At 47.6% G+C, this 17,194-nt stretch overlaps 1 protein-coding gene across 2 annotated transcripts in view; it reads right to left on the bottom strand.

The window, feature by feature from the left end:
• Positions 1 to 5,625: 5,625 nt before the first annotated feature.
• AXIN2 (axin 2) overlaps positions 5,626 to 17,194 on the bottom strand; it is a 21,114-nt gene continuing 9,545 nt past the window's right edge. Inside the window, exons 3-10 of one of the 2 annotated variants that reach the window (XM_062506067.1) lie at positions 15,455 to 15,557; positions 13,460 to 13,600; positions 12,816 to 13,303; positions 12,532 to 12,714; positions 12,029 to 12,247; positions 11,380 to 11,475; positions 9,860 to 10,027; positions 5,626 to 5,752 (exon numbers count right to left, since the gene is read on the bottom strand). In XM_062506067.1, coding sequence (XP_062362051.1) covers positions 5,626 to 5,752; positions 9,860 to 10,027; positions 11,380 to 11,475; positions 12,029 to 12,247; positions 12,532 to 12,714; positions 12,816 to 13,303; positions 13,460 to 13,600; positions 15,455 to 15,557 — 1,525 coding nt within the window. The remainder of the gene's footprint in view (positions 5,753 to 9,859; positions 10,028 to 11,379; positions 11,476 to 12,028; positions 12,248 to 12,531; positions 12,715 to 12,815; positions 13,304 to 13,459; positions 13,601 to 15,454; positions 15,558 to 17,194) is intronic. The other variant, XM_062506068.1, reaches the window with a different exon arrangement.

Genomic DNA, 17,194 nt, shown 5'->3' with positions numbered 1-17,194 from the left:
TAATAATAAAAAGGAAGATCTACCTGTCAAATCTTATCATGTGAAGAGCTGAATTAAGGAAGGCAAGACTTAATGGGCTTTCTTCCCTAAAAATAGATCTTCTCATGAAAGAGATGAAGGGCACTGCCCAAGGAGGTCAGCCAAAATTGTCTGAAATTATGCTATCACCTAGATCTGATGTCCAAAATTAGCCTCCTCTCTCACTCTGCGAGTTCAGTGCTCCCTGAAGATTAAACGCACCACAACACTCATTTAATTTAAAAGGGAGGCTAAAACATATGGCAGGCCATGGTTTAAATGTTAGAAAAATTCATCCTGGGACTCTTCATTATGATTAGTAACATGCTAATGAGGGAGAGGGGGAAAGGAGTGTGTGCAGGGCTGTGTGGGGAGGCTGCAGGCAGGAACAGGGGATGTTGCTGGGAAGAATGGAAAGGACCAGAACCAGAGCTGCTCTCACCATCCAGAACTAGTCTGATCTTTTTTCAGAAGAGGAAGGAAGATGATTTGCCTTAAATAATTCTGCAGCCTCCAGTGTGTGGGTGTTTTCTGGGCTTTGTGATTAAGAGAGAGCATTTGAAAGCAATGGGATAGGAACCTCATTTAAAGACAGTGTGCTCCTTTCTTTTTTCTTTTTTTTTTTTTTCCTTTTTAATTAATCTGAGGTTGCTACAGGAATGGAGTAGTTGGATGAAGGTGTTTGAGGAACATGAGGTTAATAGAAGGTGAAAGAGGAAGGGAATACAGCTGCCAATATGAGGCAGGCAGTGTGAACCAGCAGATGCTCCAGCCCAGCTGACTGGGTGGGGGCTGACTCATGGGTTTGGAAGGAATAAACTCCCAGGGCAGAGGGGAGAAAACAACCTCAGGGAGACCTCAGAAAGGCTGGGGACTCCTGAAGCCAGCACCTGGGGAAAGGAGGGAGTTTTTGTGGTACTTCACCAATGCAAAGCATCCTCCCACTACTGGGGCCTTTCAAAGTAACGTGTCTCTGTTCATGAAGGGAGGGTAATTTCTTACTTATTTGACGTTATTTTAAGATCATGATCTCAGGGGCAGTTTTTGGATGTTTTGCACACTTTGGGCCTGGGGATGCCGAACATTCAGGGGTAGAGAAAGAACAAAAGTGTTTCACTCTGTCTGCTGTGATCAACCCAGGCCAGCAGAGAGGCCCACGAGCAAGGGCTGGGAAGTTTTGTGCATCCAAATTCAGCCTGTTTTTTGCTGAAGAAAACCAAATGCAGGCTTCCAGGGTCCTTGTCCCCACTCAGAGAGGAGAACCAGCCCTGCAGCTGTCCCTCCCCACTCCCCACTGCTTCCAGCCTTGATTTGGGATGGAGCAAGACCATTGTGGCTGATCTCCACACGCCCCAACAAATTCCAACTGTGAAACACTTGGGAAAGTGTTTCTTTCTTTTTTTTTTTCCAAAAAAAAGCGCCTCAGGGCTTGCTTATGATTCCCAGCCTCCAGGCTTCACATCCCAAATGCTCCCAAGGACTGTTAAAGGTCCATCAACACATTTGAATTGAGCAGTAACCGGGGCTGGTGTTTTTGTTGGATGGTGACCCACAGCCAACACACGGCTTTGAAGCTCCTCTGGCCACCACTCACCCCAGCAATTATCCACCAGGGCTGAGGCCACCTACCTCTGTGGGTGCTGTGGGGCTTCAGGAGCCTTTCCAGGCTGCTTTGAAGACAAAAAGAAAATCCACTAAGTGTTAAGAATTGGTGTGAATTGAGCGTGTGGACTGGTTGGGGATCACTCACTGCAGTGCTCAAGCCCTGCTCAAGTTTGCCCCTGCACAGGAAAGCTCTTGTTATTGATGCTTCTCCTCTGGAAAGACCCAAATCAGGACATTTTGGGTCCTATCTCTGGAAAAGGACACAAATTTGGGACGTTTTGGGTCCCTTCTCTGAAAACAGACACAACCATTCTTTCCTCTGGAAGGACCCAAACCAGGACATTTTGGGTCCATCCTCTGGAAGAAGGCCCACACAGGGATATTTTGCATCTTTTCTCTGTAAAAGGACCCATGACAGGATATTTTGGGTCCCTTCTCTGGAAAAGGACCCAAACTGGAACATTTTGGGTCCCCCCCTCCCTGAAAAGACCTAACACAGGATATTTTGACACCACAAGCAGCTCTGTGGGCACCTTTTATTCTGCATGAATTTACATGGGTTTTGTTAAACCTGATAAACTTCAGCCAAACTTTAAAAAAAAAAAAAAAACACCACTTGGGTCAAAATAAGGTTTTTACTCCCTCTCAATTTTCTGTACTGTGTAAAAAACAATTTGGTTGGATGTTACTTTCAAGCTGTAAGAGCAGAACTTTCCCACGCTGCCTCTCCATTTAGCAGGGAACATGCCAGACCTGTAATCACTATCTTTATCCCAAGACAAGCTAAAAAACAAAATGTTTCTGAACTGCTGAAGGTAGGTGAACATTTTTCAGAGTGTCACATATTAAGGTGGTGTCTAACGAGCTCCATGTCCCACTTATAATTGAAACAGAAGAGAGTATTCACTTTTCATTCATTTTAAAAAGACTATTCAAATACCCTTTCATCTCCACTAAACAGCCTGCCATGTATTTGAAGCCATTTTATATATTGTTTCTGCAGACATCCAAAAAAACAGAGGTGAGTATTTTGGAACATTGATAGAAAGATGCAAAGGCTTGTGAGGCACTGAATGGCTTCAAGCTGCCTCAAACACATTCATCTTCCCAAGAAGAATTAGGCACAGTGTGATTCATTTTAATAGCAGAAGAAAAATAATACTACGATGTAGTGCTAAGTTCCCAACCTTTGATGGTAGACTAAAAAAAGAGAGAGAGGGGAAAAAAAAAAATCTTTCTTCCCTTATGTTGTTGAAGTCTCCCTACACCCATCCGTTATGTCCAGCTTATCAATTAAGATGAACCCCATGAACTTCAGATGGTTTTTTTAAAACAAGGCACCATCCATTTAAATGTGTAAAACTGCCTGCAGCTCCCTTGAACTGCAGGATTCAGTCCCCAGCTCTGTGTACTCAGTGTGAAGTTGAGCCCTTTGATACAAGTTTTACTGATGTTTTAAATGAAGTCTTCTCAAACACACAAAATAACCCAGATAATTTAAAACCTCATAGAAAAAATAGGGTGGAGAGAGGGGAGGAAGAAGAAGAAAAAGCCCTAGTCAGTGCCATTGGTGAGGCAGAAGCAAAGGGCTGGCTCTGGTTACCAACAGGACACACCACAAGCAGCTCCACAATTGCCTCCCCAGCACTTCTTGCTTGAGCCGGGGAAGGTCTGGGTGACAGCTGGGAGACAAATCCATCCCTGGTATGGGCAGCCTCCCTGAGGAACAAACTAGGCTCGGTCAGCTATAAAATTAGGGTTTGTACCATAAATATGGGTGAGAGTGAAGGAGGAGCTCCCTGTGTTTGTCCTGCTCAGCAGCTCCCAGCAAACCTCGCTCAGGTCACCTTGGCCGACGTGAGCTGGGGCTTCACAGAGCTGGGGACTGCCCTGAACTTCACAAAGCTGAGGTTACTCTGGCATGGGATGCAGGGGAGCAGTCCCAGCTCAACCAGATCTGGGGAAGGCTGTGACCATCCCCAAAACCCAACACCAAACCCACCACGTGTGCCAAGACAGGAGTTCCAGCCTGGGGACCACCACATCCCTGAGGATGTCACACCCTGGCTCCACCAGGTGAGCTCAGCAGTGCAGTCTGGAAGCAACACCAGGTTATGCTTGCAGGTGAGTTACCTGAAGGAGCTGTAAATTATTTAATGCTTACACTGAAGAGCAGCTCCAGCCTTTGCCTTGCCTCCTTCCCAGCAAGAACAGCCCCTGCCAAGGCAGGGAAGCTCACCAGCTCTTACCAGCTACCACCACAGATGAGAAAAAAATAACCCTTTTAAGGCATTAAGGGTGAAAAAAAAAGTCAAGACAATATTAATTTGAAAAATATAAAATTTTAATAAAGGCTACATCTCTTAATTACAATAATTATTGTACCAAGTAATTTTTTTTTTAAATGAAACTCTTTATAATGCATAATTTACAGTGTAAGTAGAACAAAATGCCATGGCAAAAGTCATGAGTACAGGACTTGTAATAAAAGGCATAAAATATATTTATACATAAACCCCTTAAACAAGCAAGGGAAAGCTTGAACCCTGAATATAGGGCGACGCATGGTCTGTAACACCATGCAGGCACAGGTACTGTACTGATTAAATTTAAAAAACACTAGAGATAGTGTATTAATATTTCCACCATACATTTTCTACAATATATACAGACTTACACAAAGTAGCAATGGCAAACAGAATGCACAGATTAACTTAATCAACACAAAACCCAACTGTTGAAATGCAAGGTCTTTCTCAGAAAAGGGCTGTTCTGCCCCCAAAAAACCCACCCCGCAGAGCTCCAGAGGCTTCACCCACATCTCCCACGGCCTGTGGGTGTTCAAGGAGAGGCAGAGAAAAACCCAACCAAAAAAACAAACAAACAACAACAACAACAAAAAAGAAAAACCCAACCAAACCCCACCACACAAGGACTCAGACACTGCACACCAAGCTGAACACGCCCCGTCGCAGTTACACGGCCTTGAAACACAAGTAGTGCTAACATTGAACAGCTAAAAAACTTTAGCTCTGTGGAATCCACACGGGCTTTTAACCTCGTGGGGTGCTAAATATGGACACAGGAATGGGATGGCTCCTTCTACAGCTCTCCCAGGCTCGGGGTTTTGCTCTACCTTGGACACCACTGAGAGCAGCAAGGAAAAACCTCACCCCGCCGAAATCCATGGACAAAATCACCTATTGTTGTTGTTGCTATATTGCATCTAAATACAGTTAATGCTTAAGACCTTTATTTCAAATTAGAGCAGCATAGATTAAAATGCACCGGTCTCTAGATGAATGGATTTTCATTTCGGCTTTTATTATTATTATTATTATTATCATTATTATTATTATTATTATTATTCTTTCTTAAGGTAAGTTTTATCTTCACTCGGAGAAATACTGGGCTCGACCTCACTCCTTCCCTCCTCCCCCTTCAAAAAAAAAAATCATCACAAATGCACTCATCGCCAAACTCCTAAATTTTAGATAGTGGGAAAAACGTAAAAAAATAAAATAATCCTTCCTCCCCTCTCCCCACTTCCCAGCCCCTCTCTTCTCCATTGTTAAAGCAGCATATCCAAAAACTGGACTTAAGGGAACAGACTGTTCAATAAATATCAATAAGGATTACTGTTAAGGTAAGCTATACACAGTTTCTCTTAGTCCATAGATTTCAGATCCCCAGGAAATCATATATTATGTATGGAAGTCTCTCAAACATGGTCTGCATCTCCAATAGCCAACAGTGGTCATGTTTCTAATAAATAGTCCAGGGTTTTTATCATCTCAGTACCCAACTCATGAATAATAAATGCCATTTTTTTTCCTCTAAGGCTAATTCAGCAAAGTCTTCGTAGACTTCACTTTTTTTCTTCATTGGTTCAAAACTTTTCCTTCAGAGTGGTTTTTTTTTTTCCCTCTTTCCTTGTCATCACTACTGCTGTGTGTACAAAGACTTTCCTAGGTGAAGTTTTCTTGAGAAACACAGATGGCATCAATCGATCCTTTCCACCTTCCCGAGGATCCTTCCCTCGTACATGGGCAGGATGGTTTCATCTTCCCAAACCTCCTCAAACACCGCGCCGCAGTCGAACTCATCGCTGGCCTTTTTGAAGTAGTATCTGTGGCAAACAGAATTAAAACACAAGGTTTAAAAAAATTTAAATAAAATCAAAAGGTAAAAAGGCAAAGGATGCTTTGCCGGTTCTTTCATAACCACGTTTCCCATTTCTCCCTCCCGAGGATGCTCCTCCAGGAACACCTCAGGGGTGCTCAGGTCTGGTGACCTGAAAGCATCTCCAGGTCTGCAGGGATGTGGTGGGATGGAAGGAGAAGCTGCTCCTCAGGGGTGACAACAGCTTCTCCAGTGAGTAGATTACACACACAGCAGTGGGTATCCTCAACCATAAAGAAAATTAGAAAGCGCAGTGATTTCTGGTCAAATATCTCATTTAAAAATAAATAAATAAATAGGATTTCAAAGCCAAGCATTCTTAAGGTTCCCCTCTCTCCCCACCTTCTTTCTTTCATGTGTTTTCTCGTTTCAAAGCTGAAGCCCAACATTAAAATTAGCAACTGTTATTAAAAGGATGGATGAAAAGCAAACCATCCCAGCTTCCTGCAACACAGGGGCTGAAACTCTGCGGTGTTCCTGCTGGAAAAAACACCCCAGACTTGGAACAACCCCATTCCCATGTCCAAGCTAAGGGACACAGACTCCTGCCTCTGCTTCCTGAAGCTCAGGAGCATTCAGAGAGAGCCTGGTCCAGCCCCTGGGCTGTGACACGGGGAGGTCAAGTAGCAGTGTCCTGCATTCCTGCTCTTTTGCTCCGGGTCGTTAGATCATGAAGCCAACGCTCCAGAGACAAAAAGCACCCCCACCCCTCCTGTGTCAAACAGTAAGGACCCCTCTATTATCCTGAATTAGACCGTTCAGCTTCTTGATTAAAGGTTCCTTTTATCCCGTTTGGAGCTTTCTTCCTTCTAAGGCTGCTTAATTGCATATGCACAAATGAAGGGCTTCCATTCAGAGGGGTAGCATTTAGGGAGTCTGTCCGTCTGCCGAGGAACACCTCCTTGGAGATGCCTGCTTTCCCTTGGAAAAATGGCTTTACCATCTGATTGCCAGGGATGGAAAATATTCCAGCAGATGGATTACAAAGAAAAAAAAATAATCTATTTTATATATATATATAGATATACATATATATATATATATATATATATATATATAATTAACCCCTCCCCTGCAGTTTCCAGACAACTTGGGTTGGCAGATGTTTGTCAGGGAGGGAGGGGTTTGTAATTATGATATTCTTTAGGATGGCAATGGAGATCAAATAAAGCTCATTTTTACTGCTAAAACTGGAAGACCCACAGCAGGGCCTTGGAATCTGACATTTTTATTTAGTGGCTTGTTTTATGATGCATTTTTTAAATAGTCACATTGCCCTGCAAATCTCTTTATTTTCAGGGACATTAAAATTATTTTGACAGGAGGATAAAAGATCCCTCTTTTCAGTCAAAGAGATGAAACCACCTCCAATTAGTCCAGGTACGGTTAGGATGTATTTTGGTGAAGGCATTCCAAGCAGAATTGACACGTGTTGCATCTTTAATGGCTCAGCAAGAAAAAACATATTTGAGTCCTTCAGAGCCTGCACTCATGGAAGTCAACGGCCCAACTCCTACCAACTTTCATGCTGCATGTCAAGGCCACAATTCCCCAGGACAGCAGCCTTGAAATAAACCCAAAAAACCCAAGGAAAGTTTGAATGAATTACAAAGAGCTTTCCCTTCACTCTCCCCTGTCCAGATAACAACCACTCTTCCCAAGAACTTCCTCCCCAAACCTAAGCCCTGGCTGTGTTGACAAAATTTTTATTTGAGAAAACACGCTATGACCTTTTGCATAATTACAACCTTATTTCGCAGAGAAACGGGGAAAAATAAGAAAAGGAGGAGGCAAAGCAAAAAGAAAAAAAAAAATCCACCCCCACAACATCTTCAAACAAGTCACTCTGCTCTTATTTGCTCAGCAATGGGCTTTCCATTGAAACATATTTTATGTGGCAAGCTTTGCTCCTTTTTTTTTCTTTTTTTTTTTTTAATTTTATTTTCTGGGACATCTGGCACCAATCGAGGCACGCGGGCCCAGCCTTGCAGCCCTGTTTTGAACCACTGCCATCCCCAGATTACCCGACACCACCCACTTTTTTCTGTGCGTGTATGTTTCTTTTTTGTTAACGCCATCAGTATTAAATCACTGCTTAATTCCCTTTTTTAAAAATTTTTTTTTTCTTTTTTGGGAGGGGTGGAAAGCCAAGGCAGCCCTTCCCCGGCGGGGCTCTGGCATCGCGGGAGCCCGAGGTACCCGCCTCGCAAACTGATCCAATCAATAAAGAATTTGGAGAGTGGAGCATTTCTGCATGTCTTTGTGCATTAAATGAAAGGCAAGGGCTTCAAAGACATGCTTATTAAATGTGCCTTAAAAAGAAATCAATGCCAGATGTGACCAAAGCAGCCTAGTTAGTGCCTCTCCGTAACACACACGCTACTCCGGGCACTGCGGACCTCTCCCCTGAAGGTCACCCGCAGTTTCACTCAAAGTCCAGCCAAAAGTCAAAGCTTAGATCAAAATGATTCCCTGGAGGTACACACATTTGTGTAATTAGTTTCACCTTGTGTCTGTGCAAGATAAAATACTGGGCACGTACCCAAGTTCCTTTTATAAATTTCTGTATTGTCTTTACCCAGGTGTAAAGGGGTGAGATCTAAGCAAAACGTTGTTTCATCCTTGTCACTCACTTAAAAACATTTTCTAAAGTAATTACAGTCTGACAAGGCACAAATAATTGCACCTGGAGGGGCTTTAGGGCCACAGAGGTTTTAGGACCCTAGTCTTGCACTTGGGCGTCACACAAAAAATGTCACAGAAAACCAGCAAACATAAAAAAAAAGTTGGGATTTTTTGAGTGGTTGGGACTACATAGCCACTGGGCAGTGGCAGAGCAGTGGTGAGGCCGAGGAAATTAATCTGCAAATGAGGAGCAGCACAGTGGGACAGGCTTTAGGGGCTGGAAAATGGCACAAGGCTGCCAGAAGCCCAGGGACTATCCTACAGGGTGTCCTGGTTGGGTGCACTTGCAGATTGGTGACATCCAATGGCAGCTGGGTGGGCTGCAAAGATGGTTTGGAGAGCAATTGGAATATTTCAGCCCCACTGTGCAAGAGCCATGGAGAGATCCCAGCTTGGCATCCCCCAGCTTGAGAGTGCCCAGGGTCACCAACCCCTGGGCTGTAGAGCTGGATTTTCCCTGCCTAGAGAGAGGCCAGTGATGGGGCAGCAAGCTGGGAATTCCTCCTACCAAACCAAAATGACCATTTGCAGGTTAAATCAGAGGCTGCCAGTCACAGGGCAAGACATCCAGCTCTCTGAAGCACCATCAAATTCAGTACAAATTAAAAAAAAAAAAAATTGCTGGAATGTCCCTCTCCTGCTCACCCTGCAGGAAAAGTGGCCAACAGAGCATCCCAAGAGTGCCCAGATGCACTGGGGAAGGGCAGCCAAAAATTGCCCATGTGAAACTACTGCCATAGCTCAGCAGAGGCAGCAAACTGGTTAAACTGGGAGATGGGAGCTAGAAACCAGACCAGCAGGGTTTGTTGGTGTTCCTGAGGAGGAACTGGGTATTGCTGGTGGAGCTTTACCTGCAGGGCAGAGGTTTATTCCCCCCTCTAATAAAGAGAAAAGGGAACGAGCTCCATTTCCCTGCCCCTCAGCAGCATCATCCCAGCCCATTGCTCACCCCATTTATGGCCACACCATTGCAAAAAATAATCAAACATGAAATAATTAAACAGTAGGCAAAGCAGGAGGCCAGCACCCAGATGAACGCTGACCCCAGTTTGGAATCTGAATCCCACGGCTCCATGCCTTTGCCACAGAGCCATCCCAGACTTCCCTGGTACTGAAGCTTTTTGGAGAAGGGCTGGAGCACAGGACCTAATGCAACTGGGAAAAGGTTGGGGAGGAAGGAGGAGGTGGCCCTGCAGCCAAGGCACCTCTTCTCCATCTCCACGTTGCTCCTGCTTTGAGTGGGAAGAGACTAAGAAGATCCACAGCCTCTGAAAATCCAAAGTGTCACTGCAGCAGCCCTGAGAAATATCTGCTAATTCTTTGGACTTGTTGTAACACACTAAAGAACAAACAAATCACACATTCTTACCTGTAATTTCCCTTTTTGCTCAGCTGCTCTTTAAAGTGCCCAAGTGTCAGGCTCTGGGCCTTTAACATCCTCCTGTAGGGAATTTCTTCTCCGCAAAAAAAATAGGTGACAACCAGCTCACCAGACTGAGAGGTGTGAACAACTGGCAGTTTCTTTGGCTCTTTGTGACTGCAAAACAGAAGACACACACAAAACCCTCTATTTTTCCATTTGAAGACAGGCTGTTTCACCTCATTCCAACCAGCAGCGGAGCTGGTGAATGCTCTCAGAAATACCCCAGTGTGACTTGAGTATCAGATATTCCTGTACTGCCTGGGAATTTGTTGGGATGTGTTTGCACAGCCCTTTGCTGCATTTCCACAGTGGCAATCATGGGATGGTTTGGGTTGGAAGGGACCTTAAATATCATCCAGTTTCAAACCCCTGCCAGGGACAGGGACACCTTCCACTATCCCAGGTTGCTCCAAGCCCTGTCCAAGTCTCCTCGGACACTTCCAGGGATCCAGGGGCAGCCACAGCTTCTCTGGGCACGCTGTGCCAGGGCCTCACCTCCCTCACAGGGAACAATTCCTTCCTAATAACCAACCAAAATGCAACCTCCTTCAGCTTGAAGCCATTCCCTCCTTGGGATCACATCATGGAAGAAGGGGAGCTGAGGGATGGAAGTTGGGCTCATCCTCCCCAACGAGCTGCAGGACTGCACCCCCAGGATTTTAAAGGCTTTTTTCTTTTGCCCTCACACAAAACATCTCCCAATCTTCCTCCTCATGCCTAAACCCACCTGCAACCACCAAACCCCAATGCAAAGCCCCTGCCAGATGCTTCACCTCAAGCATCCAGGTAATCTTATTTTTCCCAGTGAGGATAAAATTAACTGGATTCTGCCATTTGCACCCAAGCAATGCTTCTTAAAGAATAATTAAAACAATATTACCCAGCAAAATGGCAACACTCTAGTGAATACTATGCAGCCAAATCTACAACTGCTTCTGAGGCAATGTACACTTAGCATGTCAAAAGGTCACAAAGTGTTAGTCCGCAGTAATTTAGTCTTCCTAATTTGTTCTAAGTCTTTGTAGAGTGGTTTCAGAAAAAAAGCTGCTAGCAAAGACAGCTGGTGGACTTAAGGTCAACCAATTAAAAATGAAAGGCTCTAGTCAGGTGGCTCAGTCTGGACTTCAAACATTACTCATTGCTTAAGATGAAGAGGGTAAGAAAGAAAACTTTAATTATTTAGGCCATTTTAGACCTCTCTGTAGCAGATTTCTTGTTAAAAGAACCATCCTGTAATTAGACTAATCCAATCTTTGTCCACTTTACAGGAATGCAAGTTAAAAAGAGCCAGAGACAAGATTTGAAAATGTTTTGTTCTTTCTTTAAGAAGAATGTTTGAAAGGGGAAATTTCAGATATAAGAATTTCCTCTCTTTTCAAAGCACAATCCATTTAATGAAACTATAATTATGAGATATATATATATGTATTTATTGCCCAATCATTTTCTGCACGTGCAATACTCACTCTTCTGTTATTAGACTTGCATTGCAGAAAGGGGAGCTTCCCCCCTGAATGGCAGCGGAGTGGTTTCGGTCCCTCTGCTGATTTGAGGCTGAACATCTGAAGTGGGGAGGGGGAAAGCAAGTGAGAAAGAAGGAGGAGAAAGAAAAAAAAAAAGAGAGAAAAAACAACTTTAAGAAAAAAATTGTTGAAATACAATCTTCTTAATTGAAGTCTCCTGTGGGTCGTTAAGTTCGCGCTTTGTATCAAGCCTCACATGTTGTAAACAATCAAAGGAAGAATTAAAAATGCTGTGGGCTAATTTATCCTTCCATACCCAAATGAGCGATAACCAGTCCAATTCCCCACTTGGTATGTAGCTGGAGCCTATCCCAGAGGAAAAACGGGCAAATTACAGCCATCAAAAGAGTGGAAGAGCCTCAGATTCCAACTATTTGTGCCGATGCAGGGTGGGGTTGGAACAGGGAGGCTCATCCTCCAGCAGGCTGTCACCTGTCCCCACAGCTGTCCCTCTACCTGGATGGGCAGGACACATCCACATCCACATCCACATCCACATCCACATCCACATCCACATCCACCCACAGCAAACCTCCCCCAGCCCCATTTGTCCCCACGGTGGGACAAGGACTGTCCTTGCCGTGGCCATTACCGTGGCTTCTGGGGCTTGGAGACCTCGGCCAGGCGGCGACACGCTTCCTCCAGCTGGGCCAGGGTGTTGGGGGGTGTCAGCGGGGGCATGGCGGGGTCCTGCACGAAGGGGTGGGCGGGCTGTGCCCCACGGGGGTGGCCGCCCGTCCCCCACGGGTGGTGGCGGCCGGGGGCCCCCTTGGCACAGTCGGAGCTGTAGGCCTTCTTTGTGCTTTGTGTGCTTGGGGAAGGGAAGGAGTCGGGTTAGAAAAGCTGGAAAATATGACTTTAATAGCAGCTCCTATTCTGCTCGCTCCCTCTCAAAAGTCTGTCATAACATGAAAGGAGGTTTATTGCCAAAAACATGACATTTTTGTGGTTTTTCTGGTTCTGCGGAACAGCTTTTATATTAAACCGGAGGAGCAAAGAGTCTCATTTGTTTTTAGCGATTGTAAAAATAGACAGCCCATGTAATATATAAATATTTACCGGGAGCGATATTGCTGTAGACAGCTGCATATTTACCTATGGGTCTTGTGCTTATTTTGTCTCTCGCTCTCCAGCATCCACTGCCAGACGTTCTGCGCCCGATCCGCTTCTCCCCCGGGGAGCTGCACCCCAGCAGGGCCGGGCAGCCCCCCGTCCCCGGCCACCGGGGCCGCGCTGTCCACCCCTCGGCCCGGCCTCTTCAGCAGCGTCCCCGTCCTGCTGGTGGCAAAAAGGGACACGAGCCCACGGTCAGCCCCCATCCCCATGGGGACGATGGGTGATGGCTTGGGGCGGATGCGATGGAGATGCTGGTGACTTACCCGAAGGGCTCCAGCGGAGAGAGAGGGGGGTCAGTGTTTTTGGGGTGGCCCTTGCACTTGGGGTAGCAGTAGTAGTCACCGCCCGCGGGGCAGCAGCACTGCACCCGCTGCGCCGCCTCGGCCTCGATCTGCTCCTTCGTCTTGGGCACGGTGTGGTGGTGGATGTAGTGGTGGTGGACGTGCTTGGTGGTCTGCTTGGTGATGAAGCCCTTGCCCAGCAGGGCGCAGGCGGCCAGCGAGGCCGTGCCGGGCGGCAGCTTGCCTGCGGGCAGGCGGTCGGGCGAGCGGGCGCGCGGGCTGTGCCGGCCCACGCCGGGCGATTGGCAGCCGGGGGTCTTGAGCACGCGGGACAGGTGCTCGTCCAGGATGGCCTGAGGATCCTCCTCGTAGCTGCCCGAGGGCAGGAGCGACAGCGGGTGCTGGGGGTTGGCCACGTCCCGACTGCTCTGCAGGCTGGCGGGGAGCTCGGCGCCCTCCTTCTCCTCGTCCTGCCAGACAAGGGATGGCGGGGAATGAATGGAAGGGGCCGGGAGCTGGCGAGGCGCGCGCCGGGACGTCCCCTCCGCCACCCCGCGGGAGGGGAACGGCCCCCTCCCGCCAGCCTCCCTCCGGGTGCCACGCGGAGCTGGGAACGCTAATCCTACCTCCTTGATCTGCTGCAGCCTCTCCTCCAGACAGTCCATGGTCTCCTGCTCCTGCTTCAGCTTCTCCAGCCGGGAAATGAGCTCGGCGGCGAAGGCAGCTGGCTCCACCGGGGTCATCTCCTTGGGAAGCCGGTGGGTCCTCTACAAGGAGCGGGGACAGAAGGCACAAGGCAATGTTTAGCGGGCGGCGCGGGACGCGGGCGCTTCGCCGCTGCGGCATCGCCGGCCCCGCTACGCTTGTTGTGTCTCCATGTTTGGATGAAAAGACGACCGCAACTAGGCATGGTCTGCTCTGGATTTTTATGAGCTAGTGCTGTGGCCTCATGGAGTGACATCCTCCCCACCAGCGTTTGCCTTCGGCAGGAGCAGTTGGTCGCACTCTGAGGAACCCCGCTTGTTCTCTCTGTAGTACAACCAGCCCATCAGTAGCTACTCTGAAGTAGAAAATCTTCAAAGACTGTTGTCAAACATCAAAAAAAAAAAAAAACCTCTGAGGTGGGAGGGAGAGACTTTAACTAAAGGAATAAAGTGAGTATAAACAGAAAGGAGTTGGAAATTAAAAAAAATAAGATGGGGGAGAAAAAGGGAAAGGAGGGAAAAAAAAAAAAGAAAAAAAAAAAAAGAAGTCAAACGGTTGCAGATCAGAGAAGTGCTGGTAATTTATTTCCTGGCTACACACTGGGCACCTTTGAGGTAGTGTTGTCTCAACAGTGTCCTAGATCTCTTCCCCCCCCTCCATCTCTTTGTACAGAAAATGAAGAAAGCTGCTGCAGGCTAGCAGTGCTACACTGCTGAGCTTGGCTGCCTCAAGCAGATCTATCAAGGGAAAAAGGGAACATCTCCAAATCAAGTGCAGAATATAAAAAGGCAAAATGCGAATTTCTGCCAAAAGAAGCAAACATGGCAGGAAAAGGGGAGGAAAGGGAAAAAAAAAAAAGAGGGAAAAGAAACCACCCACTTGACTCTGCCCTCCCTCCTGCCATCCCCATACACCCCCAATCTCCTTCTTTCCCCCCCCCCGAAAGCAGAAAGCTGAACTGCCAACTCTTTCACATACTACCCACCAGATGAGGTGGGGCCTCTCTCCGGCAACCACTTAGCTCCAGAAATGATGTGAGGGTAGAAAAAGGCCACTCTGCTGGAAATTGTCACTCTTACACAAGCTGGCTCTATTCAGTCCCTGATCAAAGCACTGCCTTACAGAGAAAGTCGATTTGCACGCCCTGGGACAAAATAATCTAATTTACAAGCTCAGGCTATAGAACTTTCTTTAGGAAGGAAGGGGAAAAAAATACCAAAAAGAAAAACCACATAAACCACCCCCCTACCTTCCACCAGAAATATCATCTATGACTTCTTGCTGCTTAAGACAGCAGAAAGAGGAATTTTAGCATATTAATCTCAAGGCAAGATAAGTTTATACTTGTCTGTGTAAACAGTTTATTCACTGCAGGAATCGAGAGGTTGCAAGTCAACTGAATTAGCAAGTCAGTGAGTTAATTTTGAAGAGCAGGGCAGCACCATGCATCAGATCCCCTCAGAGCCATGCATGGCTGTGCTGCCAATTCTCTGTTTTGGGAGATCCTGGTCACCCCCAGCTCACAACCACCCAGCAGCGATGCACACGAGGCCAAGCTTTGCTCGGCATCACAGCAGTGTCAGTCAGGGTGGTGGCCAGAGCCAAGGCTCCCACTGGACCCAACTGGGATATCACCACTTGGGATTTAACCAACAGAGCAAATTCAGTGCCCCTGAAAGCTCCTAATTAGCCACTGGTTTCAGGAAGCACCAAGATGTGACCGTGCACAAGAAGGGTTTTGGAATGATGCTGAGAGCACATGGCTCCCACCCAACACCCAGCAGCACCTCTCCTCAGGCATCACCCTGGGATGGAAATGCTCTCCTCCCCTGCTCCCTTCCCTCCACGTGTGCCTGTCCCCAGCCCTGGCATCTCCCATGGCCCACCCAGACCCTGCAGCTCCCTCCTGGACTCACCGGAAAATGAGGTAGAGAAACTTGACCGTTGGCCTTGACGCTCCGGTGCATTTCCCGCTGGAGCTGCTTCTTGCTCCCGATTCTGTACGGGGGGATCCCATCTCTGCACATGGAAGAGAGGCCGCTGTCAGCTGGGGCTGTCCCCATGCTCTGACACACTTCTCCATCCCCTCTGGAACCACCCCAGGCAGCCGCATGCCCTCGTTCCCAGAGGTGCTGAGCTCTCTGGATGTCACCTGAAGCCTCAAATATCTGGTGGTGTGGGAAGTGCCTGTGTCACCAAAGGATGCACATGGATGTGCAGTAATTGAGCAAAAGCTGAAAAGCTGAAGGTAACTCCGCATGGGCAGACATCCAAAGATCCCATCAACTTCACTTCCAAGGCCCTTCCAACACCATGTTCCTGCTTCTGACCTTTAATTTTAGGTTTTTCCCCATTCAGTTACGCTCTCTAGGGCCACAACGTTCCTCAGGCTCTGGAACACCCCACGAACTGCTGGCATAGTGGAAACAAGGAAGATGGAGGATGGATGGCCATCCAGAGGCTGCTCCCCATCTCTAATCCCATTTATGATCCAGGATGTTTCCCCTGCCCTGAGGCTGGCCAGTGCAGGACACCTCGAGACATGAACATGGTCGTGGCCTGACTTCTGGACAAGACACTGCTGCCCACAGCCAGCCCAGCTCCTGCCAGGAAGCCACAAGGCCAGGAGCTCAAGGCTCTCCAGTGGGAACAGCCCCCTGCACATCCCACTCCAGGCACCACAGGGCATCTTCACCCGGCCACGCAAAAAATTACCCCAGTGAGGATGAAAGGGCCTTCCACAGACAGCGGGGCCAGCCGGAAGAGCACGCCTGGAGATCCTGAATGTCTAATTCCACCACTTCCCTCAGACTGCCTGAAGAACCTTGATCTCTGGTGCCGTCCCTTTCATCCACCTGCCCCCACACCTGACTCATCTCCTGAGAGGAGAAAATAGCTCCAGCCCAAGGAGGAGCAGACAGCTCTGGCCCCACACTGCTGCCAGAGGAGCCAGCGTGGCACAGTGTCCCTGTGTGTCCCCTCCCGTGGCCACAGGGATGGTGGGCACACACCAGAACACCTTCCCAGGGACAGCATGTCCCTCCCCTGGAGGAGGACGACCAGATGCACCACTCAAAGCTCAAAGCAGGAGATGGCAGAGCTTTGTGAAGATCTTGGCCAAAGCCTTCAGTTTACATTAATGAGCAAGACTAAGCTGCAAAGCCTGTAGTGAAGGATCAGAACAATTCCCATCTTAATAAACTTGGAAAAATCTTTATAATAAAAACAAGCATGCTGGGAGATCCTTGATGCCATAAGATGAGCACCTCTAGACAGTTTCTGAGTACACGTGACCTGGAAAATGAAAGGAGCTGATTGTCCCCACTGCATAACACGGGGCTCCAGGAGCTTTCTGGAGGAGCAGCCCAGCTCAGAACACAGCCACTGGTGGCCACCAAGCACGTCTCCATTGCTCCACGAAGCATTTCTGCTCCACAAACCCATGGGGCAACAGGGCTTGGGGCATATGATATGTCTTAGTTTTGGGGGAGGATGGGGGGAAAAGCAAATCTAAGGTGAAGGCAAAACCACCTGTACCTTGAGAGATGTGTTTGTTAACTGGGGCTTCCTGAGACATGGGTCTCTTGGGGAAGACTTTCAGCACAAGGAATGCCCAGCAAAACATTTCCAAGGTAAGTAAAAATTCCAGCATGAGC

The sequence above is a fragment of the Cinclus cinclus genome, chromosome 20, assembly GCF_963662255.1.
Source record: "Cinclus cinclus chromosome 20, bCinCin1.1, whole genome shotgun sequence".
Lineage (NCBI taxonomy): Eukaryota > Metazoa > Chordata > Aves > Passeriformes > Cinclidae > Cinclus > Cinclus cinclus.
The sequence above is the reverse complement of the archived record's forward strand: the minus strand, read 5'-3'. Positions and strand labels throughout refer to the sequence as shown.